The sequence below is a fragment of the Callionymus lyra genome, chromosome 11 (genome assembly GCF_982586985.1).
Source record: "Callionymus lyra chromosome 11, fCalLyr1.hap1.1, whole genome shotgun sequence".
Classification (NCBI taxonomy): domain Eukaryota; kingdom Metazoa; phylum Chordata; class Actinopteri; order Syngnathiformes; family Callionymidae; genus Callionymus; species Callionymus lyra.
In genome coordinates, this window is record NC_141828.1 from 21,330,343 (window position 1) to 21,356,365 (window position 26,023).

The 26,023-nt window shown below is 39.3% G+C and overlaps 2 protein-coding genes across 2 annotated transcripts in view; one reads left to right on the top strand and one right to left on the bottom strand.

Annotated features, from left to right (window-relative positions):
- zcchc24 (zinc finger, CCHC domain containing 24) overlaps positions 1-18,871 on the top strand; it is a 39,505-nt gene extending 20,634 nt beyond the window's left edge. Inside the window, exons 3-4 of the mRNA XM_087802737.1 lie at positions 9,423-9,587; positions 14,154-18,871. Coding sequence (XP_087658863.1) covers positions 9,423-9,587; positions 14,154-14,267 — 279 coding nt within the window. The 3' untranslated portion in view covers positions 14,268-18,871. The remainder of the gene's footprint in view (positions 1-9,422; positions 9,588-14,153) is intronic.
- A 2,760-nt stretch (positions 18,872-21,631) lies between these two features.
- Positions 21,632-23,980, bottom strand: ppifa (peptidylprolyl isomerase Fa). Its single transcript, XM_087802059.1, has 6 exons — positions 23,804-23,980; positions 23,708-23,738; positions 23,561-23,649; positions 22,630-22,726; positions 22,227-22,302; positions 21,632-22,148 (listed from the first exon to the last, which is right to left on the bottom strand). The coding sequence occupies exons 1-6, from the start codon at positions 23,945-23,947 to the stop codon at positions 22,013-22,015; spliced, it is 573 nt and encodes a 190-aa protein (XP_087658185.1). The 5' UTR covers positions 23,948-23,980; the 3' UTR covers positions 21,632-22,012.
- Between the last annotated feature and the right edge of the window lie 2,043 nt (positions 23,981-26,023).

Consider the following 26,023-nt stretch of genomic DNA (forward strand, 5'->3'; position numbering starts at 1 on the left):
TTATACACTAAACTTGTCAGATTGGCGTTTTAAAAAAAGGGAGAAAAAACTCTCTGTCACTGTTCCCTCTGTGAATTGTACTTAGCAGTTTATGGCAAAACGCTCCCAGGCAGAGTTCGACCTGAAACAAGTGGGATGTGCTATTGTGGGCAAACTTCTTTTTATAGTTTTATGAAATGTCAGACACTATGGCCAGCGGAAATAAAGAGCTTCGAGAATATGAGCCCTTTTTTCAAGAATAGTACCCTGACCCACATGATGACACAGATGAGTGTGAGAGCAACTATAGGCAAGACCAAAATAATGCAAATCCATGTATTTTCAAACATCTCGATTTGACTTGCAGGTGTCAAAGTGTGTTTCATCCACCGGTGCGACCAAAGTATACACCAGACCAAGTGTGTGTTTGAGGTCATGCAGAGTTCACAATTGCGTACAGTTTATATTTAGAGGCAACTGTGCAAAATAAGAATGCTTATTCCAGCCCAAGCAAATACAAGAGTGTTCGGAGCAGCTGTGCTATCGTCTGATGCCTTCTAAACACTAAAAACAAACCTTTTTGCTAATTATTTTTGGTTCCCAAAAGTGTTTCTGCACACTTCCTCTCCTCTCGGTGTGTGTTTGCTTGGCTAATCCAACGATGGGTTACGGGTGTTTAGTTGTAATCAATCGTAGCTGACTTTGGGCAAAGGTGAGATATTGTATTACTCTGACAGGCGATCCATCACGGGCCACACAGAGAACATGGCTAACGTTCAGTGCAAGAGAATCTCTGGATAAGCAAAGTCTGAATACGTGTTTGTGATTTTAGTATCGCAATAAACAATCTTGGTATTGTAGCAAATAGATGATAACAAACTTTTCTATCAACCCGCTGGACAGTTAGTCATCAAAATCTCTCATATCTCCTGTATAATGAAATACTTTTGAGTGTTTTTTTTTCCACTCAAGCACTGAAGAGTTTCCCGACCGCAACCCATAGCATGAGGTTTAAGTATTTGAGTTTCAGATATAAATAGTAATTTAAAACAACACCAAATATAAATTATTGGTCCCTTGTCCCCTTTTCCCATGTTAAGTTATTTTGCTAGCAGACAGTCAGACAGATAAATCACATTACCTCCATAGTTATACAGCTGTCTACAGTCATTTTCTCAACCCTCAAATGTTGAATGGTTCTGGGTTCTCGAGGCCCTAAAGGTTTTTTTTTTTTAAGAATAGCGTATCCTGGTCCTTTTATGCTGTCAGGAGTATCAATGGACCAAGAGTCAAATGTGACTAATACTATTAAGAGTCAAGTGTTTTTGAGGTCAAAGCTTACGCATGAGGCATGAAATTGTCACGGAAATATCAGATCACAAGATATCTGTCTTGAGATAAGAGGGAGTATCAAGAGTACAGTCTTCAAAGGTATTGTAGGATTCCAAATTGAAAGGGCTGAGCCTCCATAAATGGATACTCTGTTTGATCAAGTGTTTAAAATCCACCTCATCCACCTCTTGGACATTTAATCTGTAAAAACAAGATTGAAAGAAAAAAAAAACTGATGCTTTAATGGATTCATGTTTAGGAAACAGTCGGGTATTTCCACGTCATGTCTGGGACTGGAATCAGACGTGATTGATGCTTTGATCTTTTCTTTAATGCTTCGCAGAGGACGGCGAGATCCCAGGTTGGAAAACCACATCCACCAGCTAAGGGTTAGCATGGCTAGCTCAGAACCACATTAAAGTAATTGGTGGTCTTATCAGAAATGCTACGCTTAATGAGCGAGCCAAACAAAAACTCAAGCGCCGTTCAAAGCTAACATAGTCGACTTCACCTCTGTAAATCTATCGCTTTATGAGCCGCTGCCAAACAAAACACAGATTTCGGAGATGAAGACACACAAGCGCACACACATGCAGGTTTGCTGTTCTTGTGTTGGTTTTCTGACTGATGTCCTGAGGGATGTGGAGAGGCAGAGCGGGGCTTGAGCTCCTTTGTTTACACTGATGGTTTCCAGATGCGAGCGAGAGATCGCAGCGCAACGGAACGTAGGGAGCAGCCCGGCCGGTTTTGGGGCCCCTTGCCAGAGGATCAGGATTAAGGCGGTTCTTGAAAAACATGCTTTTGTTATAATTGAAATGCTGTGTCCATAGGTGTTAGCGGGAGAATATAATTGAACAGATAGAGTTTATAGAGTCGTGACGCATCTGGTTCGATTAAACACGTCTGACTGTGATTAAAATATTTGTTTTGTTCAGTAATGGAAGTGTATATTTCCTCTAACACAGACAAACTTGTGTCGTAATAACAGAGGGATTTGCTGGACATGTCTGCCTCATCATTGAGACGTTATTGTGTTGTTTTTTTAATGAACAGTGGTGCATTGTGAAGGAGCGATTTATCACCAAAACAGCACCTGTTCCCGTTTCTATAGTCACTTTTGGCCTCAGAGCGTCTTCTTTACAGGCCGCAGAAAGAGACAGCTGCAGCAGAACCAGCTCGGAGAGGTGAGAAAGACGGCAGGAAGAAAGAGAGACGAGAAAACAGTGGGTGTATTTAGAGTTTGTACTACATGTTGAGATTAACGAAGAGTCCCCCCCCCATAATGCACCTGGCCGAAGGCTTGGCAAGTGGCGAGGGATGTTTAGTCCAGCAGCGGAAACAGGCACTAATAAAGCTTGTCCTGTGCGCGGCCAAACACAGCTGAGGTGGTTGACAGTGTCATTCTTGTGCAGCCATCTGCAGGCCTCAGTGCTCGCCTCTGATTGGCAGCTGCTTTTTAGTCGCTGTGATGCTGTGCGAGCTCTGAATGTACTCTAGCACCCGGGCCGCGAGGGCAGTAAAACCTCTCTCACGACTCTCTTGATGTGGTCTTACTCGGCACCAGTAAATATTACAACTATTGTTTACCCTAAATGACCCGACAAATGTGTTTGCTGTTGTGGTCCGCTCTTCTAAACACCCTCCGGCCATGAGAAAAGATTTTCATTAGGACTCCTCGACCTGTCGGAGCTTATGCAAAATAGAAGACAAACAGTTCCAAAAAATAAGGAATTGTCTTTTCTTGGACAATGACAAAAGATTAAACTTGTATATAAAAGAACCAAGAAAGCATTTTTTCCTTAAAGGGAAACTAATGTGAAAACCCAACTCGATAAAGTTCTCCCCCGTCTGAAATCTCGGCGAACGAGAGGTTACGAGGGCCCATTATGGTGTAATAATGACTTCACTTCTCCTCAAGGCAGCTGTAATCATGCCCTGGTTTGTTTATACAACGAGTCCCTTGGAGGTGGAGACTTCAGGGATTGATGACACATGGTGACAAACCTCAAGGTTCAACCAATTACAGCAGAGTAGGTGTGGTAAACCATCAATCAGTTTTTAGTGGGTGGGGCTTAATCACATTTTTGAATGTAAATATTTGAATGAAAAGAGAGTTTTATACAAATAGACACATACTGATGAGTACAATAGAGTCCAACATATATTTAACACACACTTAAATCAACGCATTAGTTGCCATTTAATGTGTGATTACACTTTTTCACTCTTCTATAAATAAAAAAGTTTAGTTCACATCTGTTAACATTGTCAGTATTGTTTCCCCGCCTCACCATCTGGAACTAATTTACAAGATAAGTCATTTTATGTCCTTCCTTTCAATTATAGGGTGTTGGAATTCTTTTAATAGTTAGATCTGTGATCACCACAATGCTTCGACAATAAACACGCAAGCTTCCTTTTTGGTTTCTAATGATAATAGCTTCTTCCTGACACAAATCTAAAGTGAATATATGATGTAGGATTGTAAGGTACAGGTGCACAATAATTAAATCTAAAAGAAAATAGTAATTTTGTATCTCACACTCTTCTGACATCATCTTTTTTTTTTTAAATGTTGGTTATGTAAAAACCGTGAGTCTCCGTATTGTAGTCGACCTCAACAATATTAAAATAGCATATCCTTGACACTGGCATCCTTATTGGTCACAATATCATCATGAACTAAATTTACTTGCCACATAAAAATATCTTGGTCGGCCAGATTTGGCCACAGGGATTAAAATGGGAAGTCTTAATTTGAAATGACCTACATCACTGTTAAAAATTGTTGCATTTACAGCTGCTGGTTCTTCTATTAAGTCCAACGTCTATGGGGTTTTGGGCAACAGTTCTCTCCGTACCAATGTAAGTCCATGCGTATCTCTCTGTGGTCTCAACTTTGTTTTCCCAGTGGTCACTAATGAGTGGGTTCAGCTTGTCTTTGGAACCGACTCTTAATATTGTTTCATCAAAGCCGGAAATTGAGCATCAGCGTCAGGCAGCACGACTCTTCATCATTTCACAGTATTACCTGAATTGCCCTGAAATTTAAGAGCTTCAGATTCTGTGTGGGTTTGCTTTCTTAAACCATGTTCTGTTATAACAACATTCGTGTGCGACTTCCCCTCTCGCACTCCAACGGAGATCCATCCCAGCATTCCTCCACATGATAATGACTTCAATGCACTGTAGTTGTGGTCACAGTTCCAGCAGTTACCTCGCTTTCTCCCCGTCTTTCTGATGTACGCTCTAATTGAAAGCAGAGCCGTGATTTTTACGACGGGTTCTCGGTGCTCTGCCCCCATGGAGGCCATCTGCTTTGGTTTTAGATTTCCTCCTCCTTGTTCCTTTTCTGTTCCTCATTCCCTTTCGCCATCCTCTTGAGATGGGCTGATTGCGGGGTCTCTCCGCGGTTGGCTCGGTTGACCGAGGGGTTCCAGGTTGGAAGCCTCATTCTGGTGCAGCAGGTTTGTCTCATTTACAATCCAAGATCTACAGCAGTTTATTAACCTGCGCACGACACCGTCCTAGTTAAACATATATCAAAATTAATAAGTCGTGAAGGTGGAATTCATGAATTCTTCAGCTGAGAAGTTAAAAGCGAGAATGTGTTTGTATTTACGCCTCAGAGTCAAGTGTTTTTCTATCATTGTTTGTTTGTGTGTGTGTGTGGCCGTGTTTTGCACGGAGATTGCATCAGTGAAATTGAGTATGCAGTGTGTGTGTGTGTGGTATAAGCTTCATTAAACAGTTCACTGACCCATAGTGTGTGTGTGTGTGTGTGTGTGAAGACCATGTTTTGTCGGACCTGAACCAAAGGCCCTCCTCGATCCCGCCAATGCCGTCTCATCAGACCTCGAAACACTCCCAGCTCTTATCTCAACACGCCAGCTTCCAACTAAGAGCACATAAACAAACATTTACTCAAAGCTGGAAACGTAACCAAAGTGTTGCAACGGCCCACACGTCTGGTCCGACACGTAATCGCACGCTCGCAGTGTCAACTGGGATAATTACACCGAATGACTCACCCGCTTCCATGTGCGCTCTCATGATGACGCAGTTGCATCAACTCAACCCTTGAGTTACTGTTGTGTTTACGAGTTCTGCTGTGTCATCTATTTCCGCAGAGATTCGTTAAATGTTTGGTCTCTTTTTTAAACAGGCTTGAACAAAAGCTTCAGTAAAGTCCAGTAAAGGTTCAAACGTCAGTAATGAGACACAAATATTAAAACACTTCCAGAAGGTTTGGAAACAGCCTCATCATGCTGCTTTAACCTGTTATTCTCATTCAACGATCAACTACTAATATCTGTGCAGGTCAAAATAAAGTTTACTTCATGATCAAAAGTTTGTGTCAATCATTTGTTAAGATGTATATTATCTAAGATCAGTGGCAGCTGGCCTGGTTAGCTCGCTTGGGTTTCACTGGTTCAATCCCCGCTCTCGACATTTGAATTTTACGAGATTTTTTAAATGATAATTGTTCTTTGAAGTGTTTTTGTGTGTTTTTGATAAGTCTGTAGAAAGTAGATCTGATGTCCTGGTGCAGGGGACAGGTTGTTAATAGTTTTCCTTTAGTCTTTTTTTTAATAATTTGGTTTATTATATATGATGTATCTCACAGTATTATTAAATGTTATGTCCTCTCCAAGATGCAGTAAGTCCCTCATCATGACCATGTTTTGAACTTATTACTTTATAAAGTTCTCCTCCATATGAAATCTCGGCGAATGAGAGGTTACGAGAGTCCATTATGACATAATAATGGCTTCACTCCTCCTCCAGCCAGCTGTGATTATCCCTCCCTTTGTTTATACAACGAGTCCCTTGGAGCTGGAGACTTCCGGTATTAATTACATGCGGGTACAAACCTCTATCTATCTATTTGACCAATCACACATTAATTATGATAAACAAGATTTTAGCTATAGAAAAGTCAAGTGTTCAGTGGGCGGGGTTCAATCACATTTTCTAATATAAATATTTCAATGAAAAGTTAGTTTTGTACAAACAGACACATACTGATGAGTACAATAGAGTCCAAAATCTATTTATGACACACCATTAGTTTCCCTTTCATTAGTATAGGCAGATAAATGCACTGGCACAAAGTATACTTTCACCATCCACCACTGACCAAGATGTTCTTAACTGGAAGAAAAACATAGATACATTTTCAACTTTGTTGCCTAAAAAATTAAGTGTTTCAGTATTTGAATTACTCCCACCCTTACAAATCTATTCACATCCAACTTTACCTGTTTCTTACAATCCTGAAAAATCGAAGTAAAATTATTAACAAAAAATATTTATTATTCCAACAGACTGTTTGTAAAACCTGGTGGTACTAATGTAACACAAGTCTTATTATTATTAGCGCCATCAGTACTGATGCATGACAAAAACTTCAATGGTCTAAGTACACTTAATGGAATGAAATGGTAAGGTTCTGTTTACGACTGAAGGATGGAGCAGTGCAGTGTCAATGTTCCTTATCCAAATGGGAGAAGCCCTGGGGCAGACCGAGGACACACTTGAGAGATTCTGTATGTGGGTTGACCTGGGAACGCCTTGGTATTCCCCCAGAAAAGCCGGAGGAGACAGAGGAGGCTGTTGCCTGTGAGACTCAATAAAGTGGTTTTGTTGCAGTGGTTTTTCTTGAGTGACTTTTCTAACAACACTATCTTGTTTCTTCTGTGTTGTATTGAAAACACACAGCAGGTGGTGACACACAATTATCCCTTTTGTTATGACAACGTGACAAATTGTCGTCCAAAGACCTGCGTCGAGTGCGTGTGGTACTTCATATGGACTGCGTAGATATTCATGTCTGTTTTGAGGATATTAGTAGCGTCCAGAGCGAAGGCTCAGAGAGTCTTAGCTGCATGAAAACACTCGGTGTGGAGTGCAGCCAAAGGCCGAGGTCAGACCTTGGAAGCAGCAGGAGACGGCAGACAAATGGTCATGGGGATGATCTGGGCTGTTTGGATCCTGCTGGGCCTGAGAGTTTTTTTTTGTGTTTAAACTGCTCCAGTGATCCATAACAATTGCGGATAATGCTGAGGAACACATTGTACTTTCCAGTCATTTATCTTGCTCGAAACTGCTGGTTCACACCGAACCTCTGGACTTTCCTGCCATGGAGATTTTCCTCCAAGATTTCAGCGAAAGTTCCAGAACAGTTTTCCAAGCTTGCGCCGCTGTCACGCTGGGAGACGCGAGCTTGACAGCTAGGGTTGAGGTCATGCTGTTAGGGGACAGATTTGAGCCGCTCATACTTTGTAACCCCGGTGCCGATGCAAAGTGCTGACGTCTGTCAGGACGGCGCCAGATGCTGCTGATTAAACCGTCCATGACTCAGAAAAACTAGCAAGACGGAGTAAACTCTCGCCGTTCATCAGGACCGATTGTTTTCATAACAAGGGGCTTATGTAACGTATGGTGAACAACCAAAGAGTTCTGATTTGATACAAAATAAATCTGCACACTTCTATATTTTAATGCCATCATACTTGTTTGTGACATCACTCCCATGTCAGGTACGATTCAACTCAGTGTTGCTATAGTGGCCTGATTCAAGTCGCCAACATGAAGTCATCCCGGCGGCCCCTCCCGACAGCATGACTCTCCAGCTCGTGCTTTTTAACGGCCGACCGATGGCTGGTAATCATCTCCCTCCGAGGAATCAACGGAATAATTCAAGCCAGCTGTTTTGGAAGTAAATGTACATTACACAACCACAGATTGTGCCAAGAGTTGTGTGTAGGAGTGTGCCGCGTGATTAACTGATATACAGGCCGGACAAAGATGGACGCGCCCTTTTCGTGTCCGATTTATACGTGTTTTTATTTGCCGTGTAAAAGGTTTGCAGAAGGGTGTGGACCTGATGGAGAGCGTGAAAAAAGGATTTGATAATTAATGAAACACAGCGTTTAGAGGTGATTAAACTTTTGATTTAAAACCGCAAAGTTGGACATCTTTATTGTTTTTACTTCACAAGCATATTTTCTGGACCTTAAACAAAATACCATGTTGCTTTGGTTAACTGATTATACATATATATATATTTAGTATTTATATGAGATTTTATGTTGTTTATTTTAACACTTGGTCTCACTGTGTGTCTTAAATAGATGTTGACTTTATTGTACTCATCAGTATGTGTCTGTTTGTACAAAACTCTCTTTTCAGTGAAATATTTACATTAGAAAATGTGATTAAGCCCCGCCCACTGAAAACAATTTGTTTTTCTGGAGATGAAATCTTGTTTATCATAACGACACCCACTCTGATGTGATTGGTCAAACATCAAGGTTTGTCAACCCAGGAAGTCTCCACCTCCAGGGGACTCGTTGTATAAACAAAGCAGGACTTGACTACAGCTGGCTGGAGGAAGAGTGAAGCCATTATTACATCATAATGGACTCTGCTCTCGTAACCTCTAGTTCGCCCAGATTTCAGACGGAGAAGAACTTTATAACATGGTCACAATGATGAACTTACTGCATCTTGGAGAGAAAGACTTCAACATGTGAGTGAGTCAGGAGAGTTGAGTTTTCATATTAGTTACACAAAACTAATGCAAAAGTATATTTCAAAAAAAGTTAAATATGAATTATTACTTGTATACGTTTGTTTTGATGACCAACCTTGTAAGTTCTGTCGCCAACTGTATCTGGACTGACGAGGAACTCGGGCGGCCTCAGATTAAAAGCCTGCAGTGATTGATGGTCTTGTTCAATTGTGTTACTCCGTCCATCTGCTACTACTTCAAGTCTTTCCTCTGGTTCCTGGAGCCCAGTTTCTGTCAAATACACATTCAAACAGAGATTCCTTTTTCACTACATAGTAATGGGACCCATGCAGTTCTGGTGACAAAGATCTAATAACAGCTTTTGTTGCAGGTTACCATCCAAATACACATTATATATGAAAAGGTCTTTATTTAAGATCACATCATATGAAATGCTTTGTTGGATTTTGCTCACGCTCTGGAAGAGGCTTTGGGCCACATTACCGCCCAATTATTGAATCACCATCTTCCTTGACTTTGTTTTTGAAACATGATTTTTGGTTTTGACTCAATCCGTCTTGTTTTGTTTTCACAGGCGAGGCCTAAAGGGGAAGGCCTGACACCTTATCAGGGGAAGAAGAGATGTTTTGGCGAGTACAAGTGCCCCAAATGTAAGAGGAAGTGGATGAGCGGCAACTCATGGGCCAACATGGGACAAGAATGTATCAAGTGTCACATCAACGTCTACCCACATAAACAGGTAATGGACAATTTAAGGATGATTCCAAACACTTTATGACAAGAAGTCTTTTACTTTCCCTGAGAAATACAGTCTCAGAAGGTTTGTGCAACCGGACTAACAGGAACCAGACCCCGGGACTGCGTTTGTCTCGAGAAACTCACACATGGTCTTGCTTAAATAAAGTTGGTGTCATATAACTCAAATTGCTTTTGCCTCTTTGGTAATAAACCAACTGCAAATAAACGAATTACTTTCGCTGGAGGATAAAAGTTGGGGGGAGAGTTTGGTGATTTACAAAAGATCATTAATCGCTCACAGACATCAGATAACACTTTCAGAAATCCCCCCTCACTTTAAATGACGGTGAAATTATATTTATCCGGAACACTAGGAAGGATTAAAGGTTATTGTGAGCCGTCTGCTTGGATGAACCTCAAAAATGTTCCAGCAGGAGAGATATTTTATCTCAACGAGTCATCTCTGTGACGTATATTGAGACACATAAAGAAATAAACTAGAATTGAAAGGTTGTGTTCAACACCGTAGAGGCTTAATCATATTTAAACATCATATTAAACACCATCCCTGCTCATTTCTGATATGTTAATATTTGAGACATGTTTGTTTTTTTTCTAGATTTTTTGCACACGTATTTTTTTTTTAAACTGTGTGTTGCTTATTACATAAAGAAATGTTCAGGAATTGTGGCCTAGTTAATTAAATATGATACATCTATTTAAAAAGACATTATTGTTTAAAAAGATAGATTAATATGTGTTTTTCTTTATATTTAATTCGATATTAGATTTCTAGATATCTAGATAAATTCGATATCGAGATCCAAGTATCTTCTACACTTTCTATCTAATTTTGGAAATTTCCTGGTGGAGCAGGGAGGACAAATCCAAGGTCTATGTGCCAAACAATCTAAGACAGGAAAGTCCTTATTTTTTTATTCCTATGTGGGAAATTCCACTTGCAGTAACAAAAACTGAACAACAATTTTGTTTTTTTAGCTACTACTGATACTAATATGTGAAAATGTAAACATGTTTAGTACCGAATGGTATTCGTAAGAGATCTATATATATGTACACACAAACATATATGCTATATGTACTGGATATACACCCATATGTAAAGGTACAATCTAATAGGCTGTGGTATAATTGTAAATACATTTTATTTATTGGAGTTGACATTTGACAGTTGACATTTTAATCTGATTTGTATTCTTGATTAAACAGCATCAGCAAATATAACCTTGTTCAACTAAAACTGTATTTTTATATAAAAAAAAGTTCTGACCAGTATTCAGTCTCCAGTACTTGTGACTCAGATCTCATAGCATTGAAATTCCTCGCTTGTTTAATGTGGCAACGCTTTAAACCAGCCAGCAGATTCCCTGCATACACATCATCTCCATCTTAACATATTTCCCCTCGCCCTTCTTTTTTTTTCTACAAGGACCTTCATGTCTGCGAGTATCAAAGAACTCCGGGCACTCCCAAGCAAAACTTTACAAAAATGAAATGTGTTTTTTAATCCCATCCATATGCATGAAACACGAGTCGCTTTAAACAGGGGAAGAACCGAGCCACGAGCATTTAGCTGGGATCAAGTGGATCATTTTACGCTGGATTTGTGCCATGTGGTCCCATCATGGTTCTAATATCATTCTTAACAGTCACTTCACACGAATATGCAGCCACAAAAATATACTTGACTAGAGGGACATACTTGAACGTTTCCTTGAGGGAAGGATTAATCCAAACATGGTCGAGGTCAACCAGGCGTTTCAAGACCCGGAGCAAGAGATACAATCAGACAAGACGAGTAGATCATAAAAAAGGTGACATAGACGACCACACGTTTAACTAGTCAATTCACTGCTAGTTTAACTCCTAGTGGAGTAACTGTGTGAAAACCCAACTCTCCTGACTCACTCATCTTTCAAATGTTGAAGTCTTTCTCTCCAAGATGCAGTAAGTCTCTCATCATGATCATGTTTTGAACTAATTGCTTTATAAAGTCTGAAATCTCGGCAAACAAGAGGTTACGAAAGCCGCATCTACTATGATGTAATAATGGCTTCACTCCTCCTGAAGCAGCGAAGACCTCCCTGCTTCTTTCTTTATAAACAAGTCCCTCAAGTGTGGAGGGATCAGGGATTGATGACACGTGGTGACAAACCTCCATGCTCGACCAATTACAGAAGAGTGGGTGTCGGTATGATAAAACAAAGCGGGGCTTAATTACATTTATATGTAAATATTCCAATTAAAAGAGAATTTTGTATAAACACAGTGATGATACAATAGAGTCCAAAATCTATCTAAGACACACTTAAATCAACACATTAGTTGCTCTTTAAATTACTGACTTTGAAACCTTACAACGTAAGATAATGACCTGCTGGACTGGCCTTGTCTGGGGTTATTTTCTCCAAACGTCACTTCCCTGGAACCTCGAATGACTAGACAAACATTCCGCCAGAATTGATCGTTTTCGCTGGAGATTAAACTGCTACATTTACGCTTATTTTGTTTAAAAGTGCCATGAGCAATCCTGACATTCAAGTGGAGTTTCAGTTTTACATGACAACTTTAGGATAAGAGCGTCAATAAAGACCAAACATCAGGGAAAAGCTCTCAAAGTGATTCACACAAATCATTGTTTTATGTCATATAATCTCCTGTAAACTGTGCAACAAAGCTAGAGCTATGTCGCTGATTATTATCCAGGAAGTGAGTGTCTGTCTCCATCTTGGTATTGGTCTGAGAATGTATCTTTCCCTGAGACAAAGCTCTGACTTAAACCTTTTAAAATAAACGATCTATGGCTCCTCCTCTAATGCCAGACATTCCTAATCCAATGGTACCTTTATTGACTATGGGGGGGAAACCAAGAGCCCAGACTTCAGAGGGTGGACAGATTTGCTGAAGGACACTTCAGTCTAGTAACTCACTTCAATATTTTCCAATAAACCTACGGGGACACAATGTCTCAGACAGAGCGTTAATGAAGTCTGAACACTTCCTGGCGGACTCGGTGGCAGGGGAAATCTCCTGGCTCTGACCTGCACTGACCCCTTTTCTTCTGTAATATATGAAGTGTTTGGTGAAAAGCTCAAATGAGGTTGATATTTAAAAAAAAAAAAACAATTGATGGGAAATAAAACATTTCCAGGCAGAATAGTTAAAACAATCGCCCAGACTGCTGGCTCAGAGTGGATTCCCCTATGTTCATAAAACGGCTCCAAGAAACCCAGAAGTTTTGCTAATATTTCCACTCGAACTGTTTCTGGATCTAATTTCAGTTAAATGTGACATATCTACGATTTATTTGATGTTGTCATTTTGTAGGCTTGAATTGTTGCCCAAAAGTAGTGGCCAGTTAACAACAACAAAAGCCCTCAACATTTAACCAATTGGACTCGTAATAGTTGAAAATGTGATTGTTTTGGTCCAACGCTCTGGGCGGCATTTTTGTTTAGATTCCCTGTTATTGCTCGGAATTCCCCCTTATCCTCCCCAGCATGTCCGGGAACATAACTGGATTAAACTAAATAAGGGGAAGTGAGGACCACAAAAAAAGGAGTGATCTAGACTTTTATTGAGCAAAGACAAATGGCTTATTATTGCTCCAGTTAAAGTCAACCATATAAATCAGGGGTGAAGACATTCGCCTGAGCTACTTTGAAATAGTCAAGACTAAGGACATTAGAAATTAACAACCATTATCTTGGGACGTTTGTCTTTGTCATGATAAGTCTGAGGTACTTCTGGTCTAACCAAGCAAGACACCTTGTCTACCACTTACTGATTGTAAATTAAAGCAAACACAAAACAAGTACATACAAAATCTAATCTAATGATTGAGATTTTGTTCAGAGTAATCTGTTCCATTTAGGAGTTATAGACATATTTGTTCTTCTATTGAAGCGACAGGAGCTCAGTTGTCTTCGCCTTCTGTTTTTAAGACACACTTAAAAACACCCGAATACCTCCACAGTGCTCGTCCTCTTGTATTGAAGCCTCAACATTAAGAACAAGTCGATATTTTAAGTTTGTTTGTAGCGGAAACTCCGGGTCCCTCAACTCCAGCTACAATTGTATCCACATTGACACGGATTGGAAGTGTCAGTGCAAGATTTAGGACGCCAGGCCATAAACGTAAATCTTGAACGCTGACTCTGTGTTTCAATGAGAATTGAAGCTGGAGCTGAGAGACTTACGCTACAAACACATTTAAATGTATTCTGAACGATTCCTCATGTCGAGGCTTCAATGCAAAATGGACGTTACAGTCGAACAGTATGGAGGTATTTGGATGTTTTTAAGTGTCTTTTTTGGACAAAGACAACTGAGCTCCAGTCGCTACATTAAAATGAACAAACATTTTTGTCTATAACTCTAAAAAAGGGACTTATTACTATGAACTTTGGGTGATAAAAAACGATTGGTTACATTCTGGATAGACATCACATGTAATGTATAATCCTCTAGCGGTTTCAAAAGTGCTCTACCAAGTCAATCTTCTGAGCTTTAAATTATAATGACCGTTGATTTTGTTTGTCTGCAGCGGCCCTTGGAGAAGCCGGATGGACTGGACGTCTCTGACCAGAGCAAAGAGCACCCTCAACACCTGTGCGAGAAATGTAAAGTCCTGGGCTACTACTGTCGCCGGGTGCAATAATCAACCCTGGCCACATGGCAACGCTGGTGTTCATCCAAGACCTCCACACTCCCCCCCCCCCCCCCCTGATCGCTTCCCTTCACTGAAACCTCAAGTGTCAGAAATACTTGCCTCCGTCCCGTGGAACAGTATTAGAAAACAAGTGCTCTTATTAAGAATCCAATGTTTGTGTCAAATCCTAATTCAGAAACAAATCGATGACCTCAGTTTGGGGTTGTCGGCTTCATGTTTACAAAGATGCCTTTTTTATTTCCCAGTGAATATCCGAGCGGACTGGTCAGCATTCACAAGGCCTTTTGGTTATTTCTGTCCGCATCTGGGTCACCAGCACGTTTAAATAACTGTGAATGAACTGAGGGATAATGTGCTGGACGTCCCGCGCTAACATTTGGCCTATTTATTTTGTTTTGTTTTGTATAGTTGTGCAATTAACAGGGACAGAACGAAATATTGCTTTTGTATGTTTGTACGCCACCTTGAAAATGGTGTCTTTTTAGAAACTACTGTAGGTTTAGTTGCGTGGCGCGCGCACGCCGATAGTGTTTGCGCGTTGCCATCTGCCTTATTAGCGTGTTAGCATAAACAAGTAGCATCAGGAAAACGTTTTCCCCACTGAGCTCACAGATATCGTGGGTCTCTGGTGGAACATCGAAGGAATCTATAAGTGCCAACTGGACATGCATACTCGTATTAGATCTTTACCTCCTCAGATTCGATCTGTCCGCTAGTGCCTGGTGTTGCCGTCTGCCTGAGCGCAAGTGTTTTTGCTTTTCGTGATGAATAGTATTTTGGCATCGCCATGACGCCCAATTAGTGCTGTAGCGAGTTTGTTGATAGCAACACAAACATCTGGCTTGTCTTGTTTGTAGCATGATCTGTAATACAACTGTGATGCATTGTTTTTAACCAAAAGTCCTTTAAGAGAAGTTCAATTTTACCTTGAGTTTTATGTTGCAGTGCTAGCTAACAGAGTGATGCCAAAGTATTCTAGTCCTTTTTGTTTTGAATACAAGGAACAAAATAGATCGAGTTAAAAACATCTGACATTTAAACGACTCTAAATGTTGCTGGTGAAACATTTCTATTTTGTCTTATTACAGAGGAGCAACTAATTCGAATCAGGGTTGATTGATAATCTTTGGCTAAATTCAACATTTTGAGTAATTCCCTGAAAAATAACTTTCTGAAGGGTCATGTGGTTTTAGCACGTGTCATTAGTCTCTAGTTTCTGTTTTCTGTCAGCAGTTAGCTCAGCGATCTGACAGCAGTGAGTCACATTCTCACCAGTTTTTCAAAGGTTAGGTGAAAAAAAAAGAAAAAAGAACTCCTCAAAACAAACAGCAGATCGTAGGAAAGATATTCCTTCTCACACACCGGTGCCTTGGCAATCCCAGCGAAGCAAGATGTTAACATTTTTAGGAACGTTCCGTCTTCCAAACTATGTAGGACAGCTGATAAAAAACGGAGGGAGGAGGAGGTTGGGGCTCGCGGAAAACTAACCATTTTGGATCCCATCAACTCATGCTGTGATTTATTATTTTATGTTGGTGACTCGAGGTTGTTTAGAAGGTCATGGTTAATTGAGATTTCTCCGAGTGGGCTGGTTTGGTTCTGTTTAATGGTAACATCGCATCACAGGTGAATATTGGAGCGTCTATCAAGCTCTTATTGAATGTGCTATATTGTTAGACTCTTGGTATCCATGTTCGCTATCCCAGTGCGTTATATAAGAGTCTTGGAAGTTTGAGAAGCTGGTATCAGGAAATGTGGTTTAAAAAGGGCCGGAGAAAGTTAAGAGAAGAACATTGTGTTTAAAAATGAGTTGATATGATTGAATTAATGTTGCATTAATATGATTATTTCATGTTGATGATTGAATGATTTTGGCTACTTTAGCAAGTCAGGCTTTTACAGTCCATTTTCAGGAGGAAGTTCTTGGTAGTTCAGATTAGTCAACTATCCTAGTAACCAGTTAAAATGATAAGGCCACACAAGCGTATCAAACATACTGTTTATTTTTTGTCTTCTGACATAAGTATACGTCACCATCAGTAGGAATTTCATCTGGAGATGTACAGTCGATGAATACTGTGGTTGAGAAGATTCACACTCGTCTTATAACTTGAGTAAAAACCTGTTGGAGTTACCTTGATATTGGACTACAATACATGTTTTGATAAATGTTTTCGCTTGGAGTCACTTTTGTAGGTTTTAATTTAGCTCTGGTCGGTGCTAGTACTGAGAAGGTAACTTGGGAAATTGCAGGAAGTTATCGTGGTATCTTTTTTTCTGCTGGAAAAGGTCGTTTTATTGGTTTGAATGATGGTTAAACGTTGTCACAGTGTTGAATGTTGTAATGAGGATAAAAAAAGGTTACATTTGAGGTAAAAAACTTTTTGGGTTTATGAAGAGTAAGTAAAAAAGTAATGTTTAGTAGTTGAAGACTAGCAAAACTATCTTTTGTCGTTGAGATACTGATAAATTAATATAGTTTCTAACTTCACAGGAATCTCATGAGGGCTCGACTGAATCATTATCATGATCATTTTTTAATATCTTAATGCTTCAGTGTCATTATTTTACTTTTCTTGGTCCTGTTACATTGGAATAGCTGAAAAAAAAAATCCAAGAATTCCTAGTGAACAAATGGCTAATATAGCCTCTGTTTATAATTGAGTGAATCCAGACGAGCCAATATCTCTGATGTGAACCAAAGCAGTTTAAAAATATTCTATACATTAATAATCAAGTTTACTCGACATGTGTGAGAGATTATATCAGTGTATTAACTGGATAACAGAGTCAGATATTGAATTGTAAGAGTATATATAAGATATTGTATTGTATATTGTAAGTTTGTTGCAATAGTGTACCAGTCAGGTGTTTAGACGACACTACATCCTGAACAACAGTATACATAAATTACCAATGAAAAATATTAACATTCACTCAATTAATCCCTTTATTAGGTTATTGTGTCACTCAAGTGAACAGGTACATCGTTCAAGAGGAGAAATGAAGTGAAAATGGAAGGATATTTTTATGTGAAAGGGTGATGGTTAAAGAGGACTTCCTGTTTTAAAATATAACTTTTCGAGAATCTTGAACATACAATCATTAGAATTTGATGGAGACAACTCGAGACGCTGACCAAGGACCAAATCAGTTGTTGAACATTGAAACTTATACGAGCACCGTTGATCTCAGACATGATGTTAATCATTCGTATTGTGATGCAAACGTCTCGCTGTGTCGACGTCCAGGGCAGCCGTCATGTGAAAACCTCATGGTTTTGTTTTGGGTAAACGGCATTTATATGATCAGTGAATTGCAACGGTGTTTTTGAAAAAACGTTAAAGACCCCTAATCCTCCTCCTCCTCCTCCTCCCATACCGTCTGTCCATCATTGCTGGTGACATTAACAGGCTCTGTTGTTCTGATGCCTCCTGACCGTGAAGAAATCAGCGTGATTGACAAGCCAGCGAGCGAGATTAAAGAGATGTAGCGATAAATCCTGCGATCGGGTCAATTTCAAATGGCAAAGCCGTCGAATAAGGAAACCTTGAATCACATTATACTTGACTTTTCTAGTTTGCAGTACACATTTTTTTTATGAAACAAGATGTGTATTTTAGAACACTAACTAGATGTTGACATTTTTTTTTTAAAAGCGATCTGCAAAAAAGCTCCGGAGATATTTCCCCGACAACGTTTGTATATATTTGATGTCCCCGGACAATATCGTGCGCGTGAAGAAGGGCCTACTTGTTGAACTGGGAGTCTGTTTTTGAATTTTTTGGGTGAAGTTTTACAATAACCGAAGGTATTATCCTGCAGAAATATTTATGGAAGAATTTTTCTACAACTCTTATTTTGTATAGAATATGCACAGAAGTTACACGTGAAGGAAAATATTGTTGTCTACATAGAATATTATTAAAAAAAACAAACAAATGTTGGTACATTTATAAGCCATTGTATTATTTGTTTCTTGTTATGAAATAACCCACAGTGTTAACCCTTTGCCATATATATCGATGAAGCGTAATCACATGTATTCATTTGTGTGTAACCTGAAGATGTGTTTTCTTTTTACTGACGGATACTCACCACTGTTATTAAACTGTGACATGTAGTTTGCTGACAACAGCGACAACGAGAAACTATTATAAAAACGTTAGCGTGTGCGAGACAAATAACTATTTTACAGTTTGCATGTGCATGTGTTTGGTTTCTAAAGAGTTACAAAGTGCAATGTAAACTTTATTTAAATATGTAACAAAAGGTTGTTTCTTTTTTAGCCATGAAGCATTTCATTTCCTGTTAAGATAGATTGTAGGAATACTCGTTTTTTTGAATGTAGCGTGTTTGTGGTCGAGTGTGTTCTTTGTCGTCACTTTGAAATGTTTGTAATGGAATATTTCGATAATGTCATAATTACAATGGACGGGGCGCAGACGCGAGGGCGGGGATCACGTCTTCCACCGCACGTCTGTTTCTCATGTCCATGAAACGGCATTCCAAAATGTGCCTTATTTGTTAGTGGAGAACGCGTTTTAGTGCTGTCGAGAGTGAGATGAATAAAAGTTATATTGAATTAGGAAGGATGGTTGGTGTGGTTTCATTCGTTGGAGTGGGCACGACGGTTGTTACCAGAAACTGGAAGGCGTTTGCTTTCTGTCAAAATCAACTAAACTGTTTTTGTGTGGGTTTTAGTTTAGACTTTGAATTCAAATGATACATTCATCTGTGCTCGAATCCATTTCATTTGAAATTAAATATTTTAACTGAACGTAAATGTATCATGAAAGTCTCAATCTAAGAATCTGCCTGCAGGTACATCCACCAAGTACTCTGGTTTCCTCCCTCGGATATCATCTAACTCTAGATGAGAGTGTTCAAGTGACCTCTGAAGGGGTTCCCCTTGCCACTTACCCTAGTAGCTGGGACAGACTATGACTAAATGACTATGAAAAAAATGAACTAATATTAACTGTCAGCTTGTTCCGACAGTTTCCATTGTTCAACTTATCAGACTCACAGATAAAATCCGAGAGAAGTCACTATGACTATGATGTTTGCTGATGATATAGGGATTTGTAGGGATAGTCAGAAGGAGTTGATGTATAAAAAGTATTTTGCAGTCGGAAAAAGTAATAAAGAAAATAAAGAGTGTTAGCAAAAGCCTAAGTAATAAAGTGCACAACATTTTTTAGTGTGCAACAAATTTGAGTCAATTTAAGTGTGTCTTAAATTTATCTTGGACTCTATTTTACTCATTAGTATTTGTTTGTTCTTACAAAACTCTCTTTACAATGAAATATTTATATTCTGGCGAGTTAATCTCGTTTACCATAACCACACCCACTCTGCTGTGACTAGTCAAGCATTAACGTTTGTCACTGCGCGTCATCAATCATGGAAGTCTCCGCCTCCAGAGGACTCAATGTATAAACAAAGTGGGGTGTGATTACAGCTGGCTGGAGGAGTGAAGCCATTATTATGTCATAATAGACCTCGCTCACGTAACCTCTTGTTCGCCAAGATTTCAGACGGAGGAGACATCATCATGATGAGGGACTTACTGCATCTTGGAGAGAAAGACTTCATCATTTGAAACATGTGTGAGTCAGGAAAGTTGGGTTTTTACATTAGTTGCCTTTTAAAGTGACTTTGTATATATTCATTCACTGATGAGATAAATTACTTTAATACTTGGAACAAAACTAAAAACAAAAACACAAGTCAGATTAAATTACTCTCTACAATAATAGCATTTCCAGCAGTTCAACATTCCGACAGGTTTTTGGATAAAAGCGAAAAAGTTAAGAGTCCGAGTTAAAAATGCTCAACTGACCCAACTGGTCAAGTTATTTAAGCAGACAAAGGTAATTTAAATTAAACTTTTTTTGTTTCATCTAGTGAAGTTAAACTGAACAATACAAGACATATCCTACCAGATGATTTTATTGTTACATATTTTACTCTATTAAAAAAGTTGTAGTGAACTTTGACCTTATAAAAATCAGTCAACAATCAGTCAATATTCAGAATAACATGTGACTAGTTCAATTCAGGCTGCTAATGTGAAGGAGTGGGAAAGAAGGATCGTGGTTTGCTTCTCCGTTTCACAACATTTGGGAAAAGTGTCAAGCGAAGTGAAGAGAGACATCAGACACATGGAGCCGACGCGACTCCCAAGTGTTGACAGGAAAAGCAAAACAGGAGAAGGACGGTCGCTCCGTGTTGAGTCGACCTTTGCAGCCCAACGATCGTCGAGAAGCTCCGGCGCTCAGACCTCCGAGCCCCGCGGCCAAGTGTGCGTGTTGAACGTGCATTCCTAACCCCAAAATCCAAACCAGAGGGTGGCGACCCAAATTATATCAAGTTTGTTAGAACATCTCGGAGCTCAAACACAGCGAGCGCTGAAAAGTCTCTATGGCAACAATGTAATCGGAGAATTCAAACAAACGCTGGAAGGTCAGTGTGCATATGGTTTCGTTTAGAGGCCAGAGCTGCTTTTTCACGTCGCTTCATTATTTACTTTCACAAAGTATTACCTCGATAAGCAGCACCACCCAGTCTCTGGCGCTCAGACACGTCCCCGCCTCGCTGGGCACCAGAGAACCTTCTCCAAGTGGACATTAGATGCAAAAAAAAATGGTCATAAAACAGATGTTTAACTGATGAGAAGTATTTTATAAATGGATCCTTCTGCGTGTTTGTGAATTCATGTTTACATACAAGTGCATCCCTGATGATTATGGGCCTGGATCGTGTGTCTGAGACCATGGCTCTCACTCAAGAGCGAGAGCAGGATGTCTGTCAAGGTTGACGTGGAACACTTCCCAGATGGAAGTATCCTGGGGTCATGATTGACAGAAGAATGTGGCGAGAGATTGACAGGCGTCTTCAGTCATGATGTGTGGAAAGAGCAGAGAAAAATGTTCTTTAGGAACTAGACCAGCAACTTAAGGATTCAAAACATTCTGGCACAGAGTTTTTATTTCATTATGTACATGTTTCTACTATATTTGAATATATAAATAAATCTGTGATTATTTACTGGAGCAGTAAATGCTGCAGCGCCCTCTGGTGGAGCAACTGAATTAAAAAATCAGTTTCTGTTCTGTCTGCATATACAGCCTTTAATACAGAGAAAGCTAATCGTGTCTATCACTCTGTCTTCAGTGGCTTCTGCAAAAACCTCTCGTCCTCAATCAACATCTACTGTAGGAAGGCTTCAGGTGACGCCACTTCCCGGCCTGATGGAAAGGAAGTGCTGCCGGGGTCTAAATAAAGCAGCTGGATCGTTTCCAGGATGCTTGAAAAGCTGCAGGGTCAGCGAAAGTGGACAGCAAAGGTTCAACAGATGAAGAAGTCGTTTATTTACTCAAGTTGAATGTTATAAAAGAATATAAATAAAGGTTAAAGATGAAGTGACAGTCTTTACTAAGATGATAATCAGTGAGATGCTCATAAAATATTGTTAAATTTGAGTGATTATAAAGTTTAAAACACATAAAAGGCTCATAAACAGTGCAAACAGTCATTTATGGCAGTCTTTGTTTTTCTTTCGTGGTGTTCAAGAAAATATACCTGGTTCCTTTAAATCCAGCTCAGAATGAATCCCTCACATGTTGCTCTGCTTCTTCATGAGTTCATGCCGGTTTTCTCCGGGTACTCCAGTCCGAGCTTCACATGCTGGAAAACAGCTCATAATATCATCATCATGAGAGAAATCGTCATTTGATTTCCCCGCAGTCTGTGACGACGATCTTCTTCAACACGCCACCGTCATGGAGGCCGAACGTTTCCATTTTCATCACGACATCCAGTCCCTCCTTCACCTGCCCGAACACCACATGTTTCCCATCCAGCCTGCCGAAGAAGAAGCACTCACAGTGAGAGTTGTAGGAATTAAAATAATTTAAAACATCTTATTAAAGTGTAGTTCACCACTCAGTCTTGGTCGTGCAGATGAAGAATTGGGAGCCGTTTGTGTTCGGGCCTGAATTAGCCATTGAGAGTGTTCCTAGAGCACAACAACGGTTATAACGGTGTCTTATGTTTAGTATTATTACTTCCCTAAAACAAACCAGAGTAAAATAGGTCAATCAGCATTTCAAAACACACTTTTGATTAAGTTAATGATGCCCTCTAGTGGACAAGTAGGATAATGTGCACCTGCCTTTGTACGTGCTTCTGTCCAGATTTAAAGGTAAATGACATCATGAGCCAGAAAAACAACTGATCATTATTTACTTAGTTACACGTGAGATTAAATTGTTCTGAGAATTGTTGACAAAGACTTATATATTTGTTTCCACTTGTTCATTAATTTTCATTAAGATCATTTTACCTGCTCCGGTGTGTTTCAGTTTAAAGTTTTCATCTCCAAACGTTTTCCCGTATATGGACTTTCCTCCTGTTCCGTTGTGGTCGGTAAAATCTCCTCCCTGAGAGCAATCATGGTTTTAGACGTTAAATATAATTTATCTTTAAAGGGCAAATAATGTGTTTATTTGACTCAAAAAGTAGATTTTGGACATATATTGTGTAATAAGTGTGTTCGTACAAAACTTATCTTAAGCCCCGCCAACTGAAAACACTGATTTTCTGGAGAATAAATCTTGTTTAATTTAACTACGCCCACTCTGCTGTGATTGGTCAAGCATCAAGGTTTGTCTCCATCTCCAAGGGACTTGTTTTATAAATAAAGCGGGGCGTGATTACAGCTGGCTGGAGGCGGAGTGAAGCCATTATTACGTCATAGGCTCTCATAACCTCTCGTTTGCCCAGATTCAGGAGAACTTTATAAAGTAATAAGTTCAAAACATGGTCATGATGAGAGACTTACTGCATCTTGGAGAGGAAGACTTCAACATTTGAAACATGTGAGTCAAGAATGATGGGTTTTTACATTAGTTGCCCTTTTACTATATTTCGGACTTTATAACTTTTAAAGTCATCAGACATGTCTCAAAGTTTTTGACTAGATATTGTGAGTCTTGTGAGGAACTCAAATGGGCTCAGGATTTTGGAGAGTCATAAAACCTAAAATGAGTTAAAAAACAAACTCAAATGTCATGTGATGGTACTTTAACATTACACAACATAAACGTTGTAAACAGGATGTTGATTTATTAGTAGCATCAATCCTTGTCAAAATAAAAGTAGCAAGTTTCTTTCGACATTAAAATCATGTGAATCATCTAACTTCCTTGATAAAAGTTACTGTCATAAGTACCTGTATGTGGGTCATAAGGTGAACACAGGTGATACATCCTCACCTGACACATGAACTCTGGGACGATCCTGTGAAACACTGACCCCTTGAACCCGAATCCATGCTGCCATGTGCACAGAGCTCTGAAGTTCTCTGTGGAAACATTCACAGCTCAAACAAATGCACTTCTTGCACGTGGAACTTCACAAACCTGCAGTTTTTGGAACGACGTCCGCATTTAACTAAGAAGAAGAAGAAAACGTGAGGTTGATGTAATGCTACATGCTAACATTAGCTCACAAGCTACCTCGATAACAATCCTCCCGAGAGGCTCATTGTCCGCCTCGACGTCCAGGAAAACCACCGGGTTTAGAGAAGGCCTGGAAGAAAACGCTCTGGCTGCAGCGATGCCCGCTGGACTGTATCTTATACGGTTTTTTAACTGAAACATGGTGGTGACATGAGCCGCGGCGAGGAGGCTAATGTTGACATGTGACGTCAGGTAGTCATGGTCGCGGGGAGGGCAGAAACAGCGACACTTGGTGGCCAGTTGCAAAATCGCAGGGTCGTTTAAAGGCGCTCTATTTATATTTAGAAAGTTATTAACTGCTCAATTACACAAATACTAGGTTTACTCAAACTGTATTCGTTTTAGATACATTCATCAGCCAGTTTGTACTTTAGATTCTGAGTCGTTTGTCTTGTGTTTCAGGTGACATTTTGACTACACAATGAATGGTTTACATAAAAGTCTTACTAAATTACTACTGTATAGTATTTTCGTGTCAGTTTGAACCTACAGTAGCTTGTGATTATCATTGTATAGATTCAGAAAAACAAACAGGAATCTGGTCGTGTTTTTGAAGATTTGACTGCAGTGATCTCAACAGAAGTGAAACTGTTTTTCTTGCTCTAAATTATCAGTAGAACAAACCTTTTAGATGTCGATAGCACCTTGAACTGAGTGTAGCTAAAACTTGTTTAGTGAGTCCTGGTGTGTGAAACTCACTTCAAAGCGCTATATAAATACAAATTACTTACTTACTTACAACAATCTCAGTTAGCCAATAAACCTGACATCTTCAAGACTTGTACATTGTGTTTTTCCATATAAATGTTTTAATGTTATCGTCTTTTTATAACCTTTTAGTGCCAATTATTGTAAAAAAAAGAAGTGTTATTACATTGTGTAATGTTTATATTATGCCTTTATTTCTAGTATGTATACCTTTGTGTTTATCACACAGTTCTCTTGATCCACTAACACAATTTGCAAATGTTATTTCTAAACCTATAACTTCTACTCCTCACGAAGAAAAAAACAAATGCATCCATGTTAAGAACCTTGTGTTTCACAGAGTCTGAATTTTTTTTTTGTGTGTAACATTTGTATTATTATGTATGTCTTATTTTATGTTATGACTCAGTAAAGAACTGATAGTTTCTTAAAACCCTGGAAGAAGATGTTGTGACTCGATGCTTGAACGAAGTTAAATGCAAATATCTATTTTCTATTCGGCCTATAGTCGATCTATAACCAACTCCATCAGCAGCATCATTCTATAAGTGTTGTGGAGGGAGAGGAGCGACATGACTCTCCAGATGAAGATGTAAAACACGGTGAAGGTGTTTCTCAAAGTCAGTGCTGAGGATCCTCGTCTGTTTCCATAAATACACAATAACAATCATCACAGCTCACAGTGTTTACTGTCTGTAAACGAAGCTAGCCTTTTAGCTTCTGCTAAAAACAAGCTTTAAATATAGACTTGTTTGATTTTTTTTTCTGAACAATTTCTCATGTTGAGGCTTCAATAAAAGATGGAAACTACAGACGAGCAGTTTGGAGGTGTTTGGATGTTTTTAAGTTTGTGTTTTTGGACGAGAAGGATGAGGTAAAATTGGCGCCATAATGTTAATTCTGGCTGTTCACCCTCCTGCCCTCTGGGAGGCGCTAGAGGAGCTTCAGGACTAGCTCCTAAACTCTGCCTCTTGACATCTGAATCACATTTAAACTCACGTGTCTCTGTAATATACGTATATTTATATTCACATCCTTTAAAGCGGTTTCTAATTTATTTATATCTATATTCTTGCTAAAGAACTTCTGGATGGTTGCAAATTGCATTTTGTTTCTGGGTAAATGTGACATGTACAATGACAATAAAGTTAAATTCTATTCTATTCTAATAAAGTAACACACAGTACAAGTGAGTAGTTGAAGTGCTACTCAAAGTAAACTAGTGTTAGTGTTCATCAAACCAACTAGATAATGAGCCTTTTATTTGAGAATATCTGGAAATAAGATTTATTATACATGTTTAATCATTTGTAAAACGAATGCAAGGTTTACTAAAGATGTCAGAAAAGTGTTTGGAATCCATTTTAAATGTGCTGAAAGTGTGAAAATGTTTTGTGATGGGCTCAGTTCAGAAAGGACGGTTTGAAAAGTGAAAATCACAGAATTCCTGCATCCACAACCATCATCATGTAAAGAATTGGTTTAGCTCCTCGCCTTGCTCACGAACAC